Raw genomic sequence first — 15,111 nt, forward strand, 5'->3', positions numbered from 1 at the left:
CGTGGCTCACTGCTCTTGTCCTGTCCCTAATTGCTACTCACCGCATCTTGAGCCCACAAGGTTGCAGATTGTTTCAAAACTACTGTCTGGCACACGTTTCCTCTCCTGTCCTGACCTGTCCTATTTGACCAAGGGTGGAGCACTGCCTTCCGAGTAGAAGACACTTTTTTGTTGTTGTTGTTGCTTTGTTCAATGTTGTCTTGTTCTTTCTTGAAAAGATTTAAAGAATCTGCTTTTATTTTAAATCCTATCTCTGCTTAGTACTACCCGTCGAGCCGGGCTTGGCTGTCATCCGCCCAGTGAAAGACATCACAGCCAACGCGGGCGAAACGGTGCTGTTTGAGTGCCACGTCATCGGGCCGCAAGACACAGACGTGGACTGGCTGGCCAATGGGAAACTGATCCAACCTGCATTGCTCAACTGCAAAATGCACTACGATGGAAGGAAATGTCGCCTGCTGCTTAATTCAGTGCACGAGGATGATAGCGGGACGTACACTTGCAAGCTGAGCACAGCTAAAGGTATATGTATGAAAGGAGACACTCCGGTTTCCTTCCACATTCCAATTGCCCATTGATTGGGCACTCCAAATTGTCCCTACGCGGGATTGTGAGCGCAAATGTTGTTTGTGGATGTGTGCCCTGCGATGGGTTGGCAACCAGTTGCTCTTTTATTTATATATTTCAGAGGAAATTACTTCATGTGGGAAACTAAGAGTGATTCCCTCAATTGAGCCACTCTTTACTCGCCAACTGGATGTTCTGGAAGTCATCGAGGGCCGCAATGCTCGATTTGACTGCAAAATCAGCGGGACCCCGCCCCCAAAAGTCATCTGGACTCACTTTGGTAAGTTTCCCCCAAAATGTCTTTCAACATTCCATGGGTCTTGCTGTCTGTTCTTCGAATTTCAGATTGAAGAAGGCTGATGTATAGTTGACAGTGTTTCCCAACCGAGGCACATATTTGACAGGCTATTCGAAAAATCGTTCATCACCGATGGCGCTAAAAGTATTTTTGTATCTATTCAGAGAGAATGATTTTCTCAGTTTGCTCACAAATCGACTTTGTGATTGTTAAATCTGGACCATCCATCACTGGCATACTGTGGCTAGAGCCCTGAAGATTGGTCACGGCACAGCAATGTGGTACAGAGTTTGGCAATCAGTGGTAGAACAAAACGCCCTTTCTCAGCAGATCACCCGCTCGCTGAGAGCGAGGATGTGCGTATTCTTCGGGAGAACGGCCGTCACTCCCTCATCATCTCTCACGTGACCAATGACGATGAGGGCTTCTACACTGTGACGGCCACGAACAGTCACGGCGAGGCCGAATGTTCTGCTGAGCTCTACATTCAAGAGCCACGGCCGGCAATCTCCTCGCAGATGTACGATCACGCGTCAAAACATTTCTTGGATGTTGTGGCGTCAACTTCCATTCGGGACTTGGGTATGACATTTCGCCTTCACGCAGGGCGAAACTGGAGAAGATGCCATCCATACCGGAGGAGCCCGAGGTCCCTGAGAATGAAGTTGAGCGTTTCACAATGCCCGACTTCATCAAGCCCCTTTATGATCTGGATGTCATTGAGGGGAAGGAGGCTGTTCTCAAATGTAAAGTGGCCGGATTGCCGTATCCCGCGATCGCCTGGTTCCACAATGGCAAAAGAATCGAAAGCACGGAGGACAGGAAGATGACACAGTGTAAGCGTTTCGCCCCAAAAACCCGAGACGTCAGTGTCATACCCTCTCATCTTCGCTTTGCCTTGTCAATTCCTTTCAGTTCGTGATGTCCACAGTCTGGTCATCCGCTCAGTGTGCCACGCACACGGTGGGGTCTACAAGAGTGTCATCTCCAACAAAATAGGAAAGGCCACTTGCTACGCTCATCTCTATGTCACGGGTAATCTCCTTTTGAAACATTTTTACAAATATGCCTTCAATCAGAGTCACTTTTTCAAGATTAGATATAGCTTTTTTATTATTTTATTTATTATTATTTATTTTTTTTTTACCAGATATAGCTTTATGGATCCCACTTTTGAATGCTTTTCAGATATCCTCCCTGATCCTCCTGACGGGACTCCAGTGATCGAATCGATCACTGGTAAAGTGATCACGCTTAGCTGGAAGAAGCCAAGGAGATTGGACCCTTCCATTGGTACCACAAAAACATTTTGTCACGTAGAAAGGACATCACACTCCCGCTGAGATGTCTTTTTGCTGCCGTTATCGTCCACATTAGATTTTTTTTCTTTGCACGCAGAGTCAAAGTCCTTGATGTACGCCATCCAGCAACAAGCGCTCGGCTCCATTCAGTGGACAATTATTGCATCTGGCCTGAAGGAGACCACTTATGCCATCAGCACACTGTCCAAAGGTGTGCGCTATTCTTTCAGGGTTTTGAGCATCACCTCCAAGGCATTCAGCAAGCCCTCAGCCGCCACAGACCCCGTGCAACTGTTGGACCGAGGTACAGCTTTCCTCACTTGTTGTGACTGTTGCTTTGACTCAGTACCCTGTGCTTTGGGTTCAAGGTCCCTATCTTCAAGAAGCTCCCGTGATTATTGATAAACCGGAAATTGTACATGTGATGGAAAACCAGTCAGTAACCATCACCATCACCATCAATCATGTCAATGCTGCCACCATCTGGAAAAGGTATCGTCACTTGTTGTTTTTCCCAAGATGATATGTAAAATATTTTATTTTGCCCTAAATGAGATATCGATGTTGGTGGGGTTGAACGAAGCAAGAGACTTCTCTTTGCTGAAGCGGAACCCAGAGCATGGAAAAAAACCCAGCTTAAACAATGACAGCAGAACCGTTCTCATTGTTGGAGGCAGCACTTCATATACGATTAGCGTGCAGATGAGTGCATGTGCTGCATGATCAGGCTATGGGTAACTCCAGCTCTGTTCTACTTTCCAAAATACGCATCTTTGGTTTATTGAAGAGTCACATTTGTCCACCGGTGTGAATGTGCACTACCGAAAATGGATGCATATAGAGTTGCTCCCCTTATAATGTCTGTGTAGCTTTTCAGTTTCCAGTTTACTGTACCTAGGGTACAACACAGATTATGATCTTTAATGATGTAAACTATATCGACAGGAGGGGAGCAGTCTTGGACAACAAGCGGGGCGTGTACGAAATGGCAATGCCAGATGATGATCAGCACACTCTGATGCTAACGAAAGTGAAGCACGCCGAAGTTGGAGAATTCATGTTTGTGGCATCCAACAAGCATGGAAGTGATAGCTGCACATTCAGCGTGGAGATGGCAGGTGGGCCGCACCTTCCTCACCTCTCTTGTTCATGTAGACCTCCTGGTAGTCTTGATTAGATTTCACATCAAGCAAGTAGTAGCTCATTCCTGTTTGTACCGGAAATTTGGGTTTGGTGAGTTTCGGCTTATTTCATAAGTCCCCTGCCCCTCTCCCAAGGTCCTCTAGGATAGTTCGCAGCTCCCCCAAGACCCGAAAGTAGAAACGCGCCCACGATTTTTCCAACTTGCTGAAAGTCTACACTGTACCAAGCGCCTCATAGTATTTTCCTAATGTCACTCTGTCCACAGCTCCCCCAACATTTGAGACGATAATGGAGGATATTGACGTTTGCTCTGGGGAGTCCCCTCGCCTTGCTGTGGTTGTGGAAGGCCGTCCCATTCCGGACATCCTCTGGTTCAAGGTTTGTAGCGTTCAGTCTTCAGTCCGAGATGAAGACCAGCTGACCTGAAACAGAAGTGGTCAAAGTCATGTCATTTTGCTGCGCTTGTTTCAGAGCGATATTTTGCTGTCGGAGGGGAGCCATTTCACATTTGTGTACGACGACAACGAATGTTCACTGGTGGTCCTCAACGCTTGCCCTGAGGATTCAGGAGTGTACACCTGCACCGCCAGAAACTTGGCAGGCTCAGTGTCCTGTAAAGCCGAACTCACCGTTCATGAAGGTGACCTACTTGTGCTCACATTTATTTGGCCAATCCCTGCAATGATCCACACTCATTGAGCCAATAATCTCACGTAGCTTTAAGTAAAGAGGAGCCGATGGAAGACGAGGCGAGCATTTTGAGGAAAATGCGGCAACTGACTGACCATTATGACATCCACAAGGAAATTAAAAGGTAAGGCATCATCGAAAAGCATACGTCACATATCGGCAATTGGCTGGCAACCAGTTCCGGGTGTGCCCCGCCGACTGCCCGATGACAGCTGGGATAGGCTCCAGCACGCCCGCTACCCTCGTGAGGTGAAGTTTATCAGACAACGCATGGATAAATCACATATGGGCAAGTCATAAATCGGTCTTAAATTTGGCACTGTCGTCCTTTGGCGCCGAAAAGGCCTTTAATCTGAAAGTTTCAAGTTACTGTGGCCAAAATCCAGCAGGTCCAGTCATTATGTTGGTTCAGCAAGTCATAAATTTAGGCGTACGACAGTCTTGCTTCGTCACAACACGTACTTGGGCTTCGGCCACTTTGCAGATACTGTACGAGTTAGTTGTACTTCTTCACAATGACCTTATTTAATGGTCCACAATCTGTCACTGCACTGTCTCTTCTGTTTCTTCTCGATTGAACGCGTAGCTGACATGAAGCTTGTTTTTGAACTCCAAACGTTGCATGTTTACAACTCACTTCTCATTTCCCCTATTTGATCAAAAATGTAATCTGCCAATCGAAACTTCGTAATGTCGTCAAGTCGACGCTCTCATAAGTTTTATCCAAGAAAGTCCCAAGTCCTAACATTGGCGACTTAAGTTTATACTCAAGTCAGGTCCTGTGACTTGAGTCCTCCACCACTGATAGAATCTCAGCCCGGTGGAGCCAAATTGGAACCAGCCAATTAAGGTATCGTGATTTACATTTTGGCATCTTCATAGGTGTCAAACTCAGGTCCTGGAGGGCCGCTGCCCTGCATGTTTTCCAAGTCTCCCTGTTGCAACACACCTGATTCAAATGATCAGATCATCAGCAAGCTCTGCAGAAGCCTGACATTGAACCTGTTCATTTGAATCAGGTGTGTTGCAACAGGGAGACTTGGAAAACATGCAGGGCAGCGGCCCTCCAGGACCTGAGTTTGACACCTATGCATCTTCATGCTTCCGCTGACTTTACTTCACAATAGAAGTCAATGCTGAAACATTGTTGTACTCCACCCCCGCCGCATTCCCCAGAGGTGCATTTTCCTATGTGAAGCACGTGACCCAGAAAGTAGACAAAATGGAATACGCCGCCAAGTTCATCTCCACACGAGCCAAGAGGAAGACCTCTGCTCTGCGAGAGATGAGTCTCCTCTCCAAGTTGGACCACGAGCGAATTGTCTTCTTGCACGATGCCTTTGAGAAAAAGAACGCAGTCGTCATCATCACTGAACTGTATCCATATCATGCTCCCTTTTATGTCCTTCAACGGTTGAGGGCATGCTGCCAGATGAAACGCTGATGTTCGCGTTTTGACATTGCTGTTGCCAAATGCATCTAAACTGCCAGATTATTGACCTAAATCCCATGTAAAGATGCCACGAGGAGATTCTTGACAGATTCACACGGAAATCGACGCTCACTGAATCTGATGTAAGCTTCCTGTAATGTTTCGTGACCATACAGTGAGTAACATTGAAGAAATTACAGCTGGCATCCTCGTTGTACCTTAGGTACGTTCGTGTGTTAGACAGTTGCTCGATGGAATGGATTATCTTCATCATCTTAACATCATGCACCTGGATATCAAGGTAAGCATTTATGCAAGTCCTGCCAGATTTGAATCATATTCTTTTGGCTGTTGTTTGTATTTTAAGCCTATCCGGTGTCACATGCTCACTTGTAAAATGACGGAAATGATTTGCTGAATGTGGCACGGTGGTTGACTGGTTAGCACGTCCACCTCATAGTGCAAGAGGCGCAGGCTTCGATTCCGGGTGTCCCCCGCCTACTGCCCGATGACAGCTGGGATGGGCTCCGGCACGCCCGTGACCCTCGTGAGGAGAGGCCGATTATCAAATGAATGGATGGATGGATGATTTGCTGAAGACAAAAGTGTTTTTTATACTTATCTAAGATCTTAAAATATCCTGAGGACTACTGAAATGATCACCGTTAGGTTTGCAATGGCCGTTTGTGTATTCAGGGACAGCGCAGTAAATAGTGGTGACAAGTTGAATAACAATATGATTTACTCTCCAGCAAGAGAAAGACAAAAAAGTTTCTGTTTTTAAAAGACTATTTTTTTTCCTTTCTTTTTTTTGAGCCTGACAACATCCTCATGGCAGACGCACACAGTGATCAACTGCGAATCTGTGACTTCGGCAATGCGGTGGAGGTCACCCCGGATGAGGCTCAGTATTGCAAATACGGCACACCAGAATTTGTTGCGCCAGAAATTGTCAACCAGACCCCGGTGTCAAAGGCAACTGATATCTGGTATCTTCATTCGCTATCTGAAGTGTGTTTCAATTGTCCGCAAACACTTCAGGCTGACACTTGTCTTACCTTTCCCTAGGTCAGTTGGAGTTATTGCATACCTGTGGTGAGTTATGTGACTTATAAGATTTGAAGAACGACCCCGTTCCGAAATCTAAATGTGACTGTTATCAGTCTGACAGGAGTGTCTCCATTTGCTGGTGAAAATGACCGCAGTTCCGTGCTGAACATCAGGAACTACAACGTGGCCTTCGAGGAAAGCATGTTTGCCAATCTTTCTCGAGAAGCTAAAGGTTTCATCATTAAACTGCTCGTAGCAGAGAGACTGTGAGGAACCACATTTTCAAATCCTTATGTATCATCGTCTTCGCAAAGTCGCCTGCGTTAAAATGTATATGCGATGTACTTTTGCTTTTAGGCGACCAGATACTCAAGAATGTCTCCGAAATCCCTGGTTCAAGGTACACACAAATGTCTTTAAACCTTTATTAGTCGAGTGTAACCTTATTCAGCTTTGATTATCTTTGAAATGGCCTTAAGAAAATTGAACTTTTTTGTACAGACTCTCAGTAAGGGGTCAGTTATCAATACAGACTCACTGAAGAAATTCCTATCTCGCAGAAAATGGCAGGTAATGAAGCATTCCATTTCATGTCCAAGTCCGGCATATATGAAGAAACTGTAACATTTTGTTTGTTTGTTCTGTAGCGTTCAATAATCAGCTACAAATCTAAAATGGTCATGAGGTCCATTCCCGAGTTGCTGGATGATTCCTCAAGTCATATCTCCATCGCAGTTCCCAGGCACCTTCAGGACGCTTCGCCTTTGCCTTCCTCATCCTCCGATTCAGATGAAGACGTCGATGAACTTCCTTTTATTCCAATGCCGCTCAACATGGAAGTCTCTGGTTCAAGGGTGTCACTGAATGACATCCAGACTAGTGAGAAAGACTCAGTCAAACAGAATGGAACGTGTAAACAGTTTACATCTGCTCTCCAAGAGACAGCGGAACACGATGCAGTTGAAATGAACAAAGAAAAGCTTCAATTGACGAGTAAAAGCCGGCAACACGAAAGAACAATGAAAGATGATGACATGGGTTCCTCAGATGAAGAATTACCTGCTGGGCTGCCAGAGAAAATTCTAAAGCGAAAACCTCTGCAAAGGGGGTCCAGCGTGGAGTCCGACAAACCTGAGACCATGAGACGAAAAGGGGAGCTGAGACGTGGAGGATCAGCTGACAGTGCTTTGCTACTTCGGATCAGGCCAGAAGAAGTACTCTCAGAAGGAAATCAAGAGGGCGGAAGAAAAGTTCTCAAGAAAGCCGCCTCGATGGAACTACCAAGGCGGAGCACCAGTCCTGGGACTGCAACGATGAGCCAAGAAGATTACGCTCTGAAGCTAGAGCTGATGAGGCAACGGTTGCTTCGCGGAGGATCCCTGGACAAAAAGTTGAGTGGACTGCGAGGGCCTCTATTAGAAACATTAGGAATGGGTGATGACAAAGGTGCAATCTCCTCAGATCGCCATTCTCGCACTAACCGACTGGCACCCCCTTCGCTGACGAGAGCGGCGTCGAGTGACTCACCCAGGGATGACATTTCCAAACCCAAGGTCCTGAGCAAAAGTGCTTCCTTCAGTCAAGGAGATTCCGAACCAATAGCCTCACACAGAAGGTCAGGAGCCCCCCTTGAAATTCCTTTGGCACAGGTGGAAGAGCGACGACTCAAGGAAGCTATATCCATGTCAGCTCTCACTGAGCAAACCAAGCTCGACTCCTGCCCAGCGACTCCTCGAGAGCCTTCACCAAAACTGCCGACACCAGATATTGTCCAATGGGACAGTTCCATTAAAACGCAAAGCCAGGAATCATCAAAGGAGAAAGAGACAACGTCGAATGAAACTACCAGTGGAAAGAAAGAAGCGGTGGTTACAAACAATCATTTTGATGAGAAGTCAAGCACGAGCGGCTTCACTGAGAAGGACTTGAGCATATCACAGGAAGTACTGAATCAATCAGAGGTTGTGGACCACATTACTTCTTCACCAGCTGCCGCAGTCCAAAGCTCTGAAATTGAGAGTAATTTGGAGAAAGATGTAGGGACAAAAGAACAAAAAGAAAAAGAACCGATAGGGAAAGAAGATGAGGAAGGAAAGGAAGCTGTGAATGAAGAAAATGCATCTGAAGAAACGTTACAAGAGAAAGAAATAACACCTGGTAAATCATCCGAAATCATGACTTTAAACTCAGTTACCACAAGACAGGTTCCGTCTTATTCAACATCGTCTGCCCCTGCACAGGTTCTTCTTCCTGATGGAAGGACTTCAGCATATGCTAGTATTATGCAGACAATCATGGTCCCTTCCCTTCAACCTTTCAATGGCACACCGCTCGGCCCGTCTACCCCTGTCGATGTCCTCGATTCCGCATCAGCCCCTGCAGCATCTGATGAATTTGTAACTGCGTCATCACCTTCAACTCCACGCATCGTGTCAACTACCGAGCATCCGGCCGTGTACTCTCGAGTGGCCTCACCCGAAACCATAGCAAAGGAGCCTAGTCCGTCAAAGACGACCACACATTCCTCTCCTCCATTTGTAGGAGTGGACCTAGAAGACATTTCCTCTGAAGAGGTGTTTGAGGCCCGCTTCAAAAAACGTGACTCTTCCCTCACAAGAACTTTGAAATTTTTATCCCGATCAAAGAATGGGGATAAATCACCTGTAACGTTTTCAGATTCAACTGAGTCAGGTGAGGTGGTGTACAGGCCCGGTCCGATGGGTGCCCCACTGGAATTGGCACAGAGAAAACTTGAGAAGTCCAAATCAGTCCAGGATCTTCGTGAAGCTCAAAAGGACCAAGGTTTTATGAGGAGGCTTTCCCTTCGGTTGAAAAGAAGTCCTTCAACGGAACGCAAAGAGGAAGTGACCAAAGAAGAAGATTCAGGGTCATTAAGACGTAGGTTGTCTTGGAAACTCGGAAGAAGAGGATCACAAGATTTGAAGGAAGTGGAGATGATGCGCATGGATGGTGGAGCTGATGTCACCTTTCAAAAAGAGGAGAAGGAGCCTAAAATGTGCAATGAATCTCCAGTCTTGACGATGCGGAGGAAGATCGAATCAACAGTGGCCGGTCTGTCGACCAGAATTCGCAGTTACTCTGAAGAAAGAAAAGCGGCGGAAGAGAAGGAGCCAAAGAAGACGCCAATCCTGTCCATGCTTCGTCGCGCAACATCAGAAAACCGTGGAATAAAAGTTACCAATGTTCCTCAGAACCAGCTGGTATCTCAGGCCAGTAATGGAGCCTCATCTGAGTCACTGGACTCAATGTCCAGTTCAAAGTCTGACACGTCAAAGGGTATGATGCAATGTCATCTTCATTATGAATATGTCATCTTCATTATGAAGCAAAGGGGGTTCTCGGTTGATGACAGTCCTGAATTTTGACGCTTCAACACCGTCATGCTGTTGTGACCGAGAACGTCTTGTGTCAATTCTTGTTCGTGGGCGGTAACATAAACTTTATGGTTCTTGGATAGTTATCGAAGGCGAGCGAAGATCTCGTTGGGATCGATGGGGTCTGTCCCGAGGGAGACGATCCAAGGCCGGATCACAACCAGATCTACCCACGGCCATCGCCAGAGAGACGGGTTCCCACCCACCGCACCAGTACTCCAGACTGGTATCCGGTAGGTCCAGAATGACATTATGCTTTACTTTTACCACACATATGTGCTTATCCATTTGGACTGTATATGTTCAATCCATGTCCCGCAGATTTTCCTCCGGTGTTCCATATTAAGCTAAGAGATCATGTCCTGCTTGAAGGGGATCCAGTGACACTCAGCTGCCTGCCTGCAGGAAGCCCTCAGCCTCACATCACCTGGATGAAAGGTGTGACCCAACTATGAATGCTCTCTTGTCACAAGATGGGACGGAATAGAAACCATAAATGTACAATATGCAGTTTCTGTCTGCAATGACTTTTATACGTCTTTTTCTTCAGATAAGAAACCCTTGGACATAGACGCGAGGATGAACATGATAGCCTGCCCTGACGGCAGGCAGCTTCTGATGATTATGCAGACCACCAAAAAGGATGCAGGGGTTTATGAATGTGTCGCGACAAGCCCCCTGGCTTCTGCTTCCAGTTCTTGCACAATTTCCCTTGCCCGTAAGAATATTTGTGTGCGTTGTAGCAAGTTGTTAGGACTACAAAATGAAAAGTTGAAAGTTTCGTGCATAGTTTGGTTCAGGTTTGGAGGGGAGTTGGATTCACATTGTTTATGTGAAAAGGTCTGCCCAATCGCCCCGGAACACCCGAGATCCCTCAGAAGTACAACAACACCGCTTTGGTGCTGTGGAGACCGTCCGACACTACCGCACCTTGCACATATTCTCTGGAGAGGAAAACTGAAGGTTAGTATGAAAGAGGTTCTCGTGAGCTTGTCTCAGCTTCTGTTTCTCAACAGTCCTTTTAAAAGAACCATAAATGAATAAGCTACATTGGGTAGCTTTCGCTAAGTAATGAAGATCATGACTTCTAAATCGGTGAGACGTGTCCGTGCGTACGGTAAATGTGAACATGTGAAACAGGAAGTAAAACCAAGAAAGACATTGTTCAAAGATTATCACGCAAAAAACGGCCTGACATTGACAGCTCCAAGGTGCAAGGCATCTATGTGATATGAATCAAAAGTAGTATGACCAACGGCCAAAAAGTAGTGAGAAATGACAAAGTATGTATACTGTATTCAAATAATTTGCATAAAACCCAATCACAGTGTTAGTAATTTAGCGTACAGCGCTGAATATTTCAGTCGTCACTTTTACCGCGAGGGCGTAATATAAAATGCATCTTTCTTTTGTCCCTCAGGAGAGAGCAACTGGTTGATTGTGGCCACAGGAGTGGCCGACTGTTACTACAACGTGGTTGATTTACCAGCGGGAGGCTCTTTCAGATTTAGGGTGGCTTGTGTCAACAAGGCCGGCCAAGGCCCATACAGCAACCTCTCGGAAGTTGTGCGACTGGGGCCTGCAGGTACATGCAAAATATCTTCATTTGAATCGAGTTCAACTAGTCGTCTCTGAGACATTGTGGTTAAAATGACGGAATTGGAGGAAAATATTGCCGTTGTGCGGTCTGCAATGAAACACATTGAAAAAAGTACTTATATTGTAGCACACAGTGAAGCCTCATCTCGTCGCCATCTGGATGTCGGGAAGGAGCAAATTTTTGCCAGGGCTGTTCGTGGAAGTAAAGGAGAGTTATTGCCGCATGTGTGCTTCTGGTGCATTTTTTTCCCCCCAAAATAAATTCATCTTTGTGCCATTTTTGTTAAGGATTTCGTTGTAATTTCATTTAAGTGCTTTGGGATCAGAGTTAATGGACAGCCATATTTGCTCAATTATTGATAAGGCAATTATAAAACTTTAAGGGTTGACATTCACTGACTGTATTTGTGGTTTTATGTTCCAGCAAATACTCCTCCAGTTGTTTCCCATTAATGTCACAAATCCAGTTATGGCTTTCATGACCCTGTTGACCCATTGTCGGAGTTAGGCCTTTGCGACGAAGCGAGCGTTGACTTGTTTTTTAATACCCCCGTTTTTTACATCTCTCCTACTTCTTAGAACCAGTTGACTCCAGTGCCCCAGTGGTGGTCAAGACCAGCCCGGCGCCAGGTCCATCAACCCCTGTGCTGATGATGTCATCCATGAAATTCCCACCGATGAAACTGGCTCCAAGTAAAGCCCCAATGCAGACACGGGCCCCGACGCAGACGCCCACCCCGACACAGACGCCCACCTTGGTCCAAACGCCCACCCCGACACAGACGCCCACCTTGACCCAAACGCCCACCACACCTGCATCTCTAAATTGTCCTGCACAGTCGGCAAAATCCCCATCCCCAAAAACCATCCGGCCGACGGCGCAAGTTGAAGTGAAGCGGACGCCACCCGTGAATACGGCCCCTTCTGGACCAGCGCCGGCTCAGACCAACACAACGGTACAATCTACAGTGGGCAAAGCAAAGTCCACGCTCAGCATCAGTGTGGGCAAACCACAAGCCAAGACGACAGCTCCGCCTGTCGTCCCACCCAAACCCCAGACCCCCATCAAGGCGATTAAGACCAAGGCTCCCTCTCCTGTAGCTCCACCCGCCCCTGTCATCGGGAAGCCCATTTGCTCGGTGCCGATGTATGCACCGTCTGCCAGTGCTCGGGTTACACCATCATCTCAATCCGCCATCACACCAACAGTCACCACGTCCTCCGTCTCTGCCGTTCAAGTCTCCGCGCCGGCGGTGATGATACAAAGTTTGACGCCAGTGCTGCAGGGTGGGGACAGTCGCGGTACCCCGTCGGGGCGGATCACTCCATCAGGACGGATCACTCCGTCGGGACGGGCGACACCTTCTGGAAGACGTACACCTCTCGGCAAAGCTGGAGAGGGATATCTGCGCCAGGGAGTTCCTCAAAAACCTTATACCTTTATGGATGAGAAAGCCAGGTACAAACAAGTTCTAGCCATCTATTTTCCACAATGTTTTAACGGTTAAGGGTCGCGGGGGAGCTGGAGCCTAGCTTTGGATGTGAGGCAGGGTACCACCATGCTGCCTATAAACAAGATAAGACTTATCTTTAAAGAAGATTGGTGGAAAATGACAACTCATTGCCCTGCGGCCATTCTTTGTGACACAGGGGTCGCTTCGGCGTGATCCGAGAGTGCCGGGAAAATGCCACGGGGAACCTGTTCATGGCCAAGATCGTCCCGTACGAAGCCGACACTAAGCAGGCGGTGCTGCAGGAGTACGACATCCTCAAGTCGCTTCATCACGGCCGCATCATGGCGCTGCACGAGGCTTACGTCACGCCTCGCTACCTGGTGCTTATCTCAGAGTACTGCAGCGGGAAAGAGATGCTCCAAAGCCTCGTAGACAGGTGACAACTGTAGAACTGTGCTCGACTCCGCAACAGACTGGTAATGATGGAGGACTTGTGATTATTAGGATTTGCCAGGATAAGCGGCTGCGAGCCCTGCTGGTCGTTTTAATTCCTTTTAATAACTGTCATATGTGTTACCTCTTGAGGTTCCGTTACTCAGAGGAGGACGTGGTGAGCTACATCGTGCAGATCCTCCAGGGCTTGGAATACCTCCACACCAGAAGGATTCTCCACCTGGACATTAAGCCCGAGAATGTCATGGTCACACATATGAACGTCATCAAGATCATTGACTTTGGCAGTGCTCAGAACTTCAACCCGCTTTTCCTCAGGCAGTTTAGCCCACCTGTTGGAACGCTGGAGTGCATGTGTAAGACCGCGTCCGGCAGAGTATTCATCCGATTGAACCTAAGATGCTGATTCATTTTCAGATCAATCATGTGAAATTTGTTGTTACTCGGACTTTGTTCCAACTTTATTCAGTTAGCGTTGCTAGAGAAACACTTCCCAAGTATGATAAACTACATCGTCTCAAGTGAACTACACATGAGAATTAATTTTTACGTTAATGACCAAATCCTATTACCCCCTTGCCCCCCCTTGTCCCTGCAGCTCCAGAGATGTTGAAAGGGGATGTGGTGGGCCCCCCAGCTGACATCTGGAGCGTGGGTGTGATCACTTTCATAATGTAAGTGTTGCATTCACACAGCTTCCAGCCAACACATTCTTTGAATATTGTCGCCTGCCTCTGTGTTCCATAAAGTCTGCTTAACCCTGTGAAACAAGCGCCTGCTGTGATGCTCCTTTCATTAGGCTTAGCAGAATCTGAATCATTTTAAGTGACCAGGAGCAGTAATTGTAGTACAACATTGGGTGTGCAACTATGCAGAAAGTCTTTGAGCACTTTAATGTGTCTGGTGCTGTGGAATATTGACAATTGTTCAAGTACGCCGTCGGATTTTGTCCGGACTTTTTTCAGGATGGAGTTCATGTTGGCCTCCCACTCCATTTCCTGAGAGACTGTGATTGCCAGGAACTTGAAGGGTTATTAGCTAAACCCGTGATCAAGCATGTCTGACAATGACATCAATGATCTCAGCACAATGGGAGAAACACCGTACTGTATGCAAGATCTAATGTGTATTTACCGCGGATCCTAAACGCATAACAATGTCGAACACAGTGCAGCACAGTCACGACCGTATCGGCCACATGAAGTCATCTTTGATGGATTTGTTGAAATCAATAAGGTTCTTTGACATTGCGAAATCAAAAGATCTGTCGGCATTTGTGACAGGTTGAGCGGCAGGTCGCCTTTCATGGAAAATGATCCTGAGCAGACCGAGATGAAGATCCACTCTGCAAAGTTTGATCTCGCCAAACTCTACCAAAACGTGTCCCAAAGTGCCTCGCTCTTCCTCAAAAAGATCATCTGTAGCTATCCTTGGTAAGTTGAATTTCAAGCAGCACTTGGCCTTGGACCGGTCATGGGCTGCACAAAGAGACGGAACAAAGCCTACATTACTAACCAGAAGAGTCTGAAAGATGTTTTCAGGTGCGCCCGTCTGTACCTCCAGATCAGCGAGTGGGGGAAGGACAAACATGGCCAACATGCAATTCAACAAAATGCACGAGTATACAATGAGTCAAAAAAGTTGGGTTGGAAACATTTCAACTGAGGTAGCTGCTCTCATTTGCGCGGCTCGGGCATTCCAGAGCACTGGAGCCCGAGCAGAAAACGCT

The 15,111-nt window shown here is 47.0% G+C and overlaps 1 protein-coding gene across 2 annotated transcripts in view; it reads left to right on the forward strand.

The window, feature by feature from the left end:
- The window catches only part of spegb (striated muscle enriched protein kinase b), a 28,799-nt gene that overhangs the window by 11,661 nt on the left and 2,027 nt on the right, over positions 1 to 15,111 (forward strand). Inside the window, exons 10-40 of one of the 2 annotated variants that reach the window (XM_086123213.1) lie at positions 262 to 522; positions 689 to 847; positions 1,193 to 1,385; positions 1,472 to 1,701; positions 1,781 to 1,900; positions 2,054 to 2,158; positions 2,264 to 2,470; positions 2,535 to 2,658; positions 3,112 to 3,284; positions 3,575 to 3,687; positions 3,781 to 3,949; positions 4,027 to 4,123; positions 5,176 to 5,376; positions 5,517 to 5,574; positions 5,655 to 5,732; positions 6,248 to 6,420; positions 6,500 to 6,526; positions 6,595 to 6,747; positions 6,839 to 6,881; positions 6,983 to 7,051; positions 7,129 to 9,778; positions 9,960 to 10,109; positions 10,198 to 10,314; positions 10,427 to 10,594; positions 10,717 to 10,839; positions 11,297 to 11,461; positions 12,055 to 12,934; positions 13,126 to 13,365; positions 13,515 to 13,738; positions 13,981 to 14,056; positions 14,666 to 14,815. In XM_086123213.1, the coding sequence (XP_085979339.1) occupies positions 262 to 522; positions 689 to 847; positions 1,193 to 1,385; positions 1,472 to 1,701; positions 1,781 to 1,900; positions 2,054 to 2,158; positions 2,264 to 2,470; positions 2,535 to 2,658; positions 3,112 to 3,284; positions 3,575 to 3,687; positions 3,781 to 3,949; positions 4,027 to 4,123; positions 5,176 to 5,376; positions 5,517 to 5,574; positions 5,655 to 5,732; positions 6,248 to 6,420; positions 6,500 to 6,526; positions 6,595 to 6,747; positions 6,839 to 6,881; positions 6,983 to 7,051; positions 7,129 to 9,778; positions 9,960 to 10,109; positions 10,198 to 10,314; positions 10,427 to 10,594; positions 10,717 to 10,839; positions 11,297 to 11,461; positions 12,055 to 12,934; positions 13,126 to 13,365; positions 13,515 to 13,738; positions 13,981 to 14,056; positions 14,666 to 14,815 (7,696 nt within the window). The remainder of the gene's footprint in view (positions 1 to 261; positions 523 to 688; positions 848 to 1,192; positions 1,386 to 1,471; positions 1,702 to 1,780; positions 1,901 to 2,053; positions 2,159 to 2,263; positions 2,471 to 2,534; positions 2,659 to 3,111; positions 3,285 to 3,574; positions 3,688 to 3,780; positions 3,950 to 4,026; positions 4,124 to 5,175; positions 5,377 to 5,516; positions 5,575 to 5,654; positions 5,733 to 6,247; positions 6,421 to 6,499; positions 6,527 to 6,594; positions 6,748 to 6,838; positions 6,882 to 6,982; positions 7,052 to 7,128; positions 9,779 to 9,959; positions 10,110 to 10,197; positions 10,315 to 10,426; positions 10,595 to 10,716; positions 10,840 to 11,296; positions 11,462 to 12,054; positions 12,935 to 13,125; positions 13,366 to 13,514; positions 13,739 to 13,980; positions 14,057 to 14,665; positions 14,816 to 15,111) is intronic. The other variant, XM_086123212.1, reaches the window with a different exon arrangement.

This window comes from Hippocampus guttulatus, chromosome 11 (assembly GCF_054856545.1).
Source record: "Hippocampus guttulatus isolate MCC_2025c chromosome 11, RoL_Hgut_1.0, whole genome shotgun sequence".
NCBI classification, from domain to species: Eukaryota; Metazoa; Chordata; class Actinopteri; order Syngnathiformes; family Syngnathidae; genus Hippocampus; species Hippocampus guttulatus.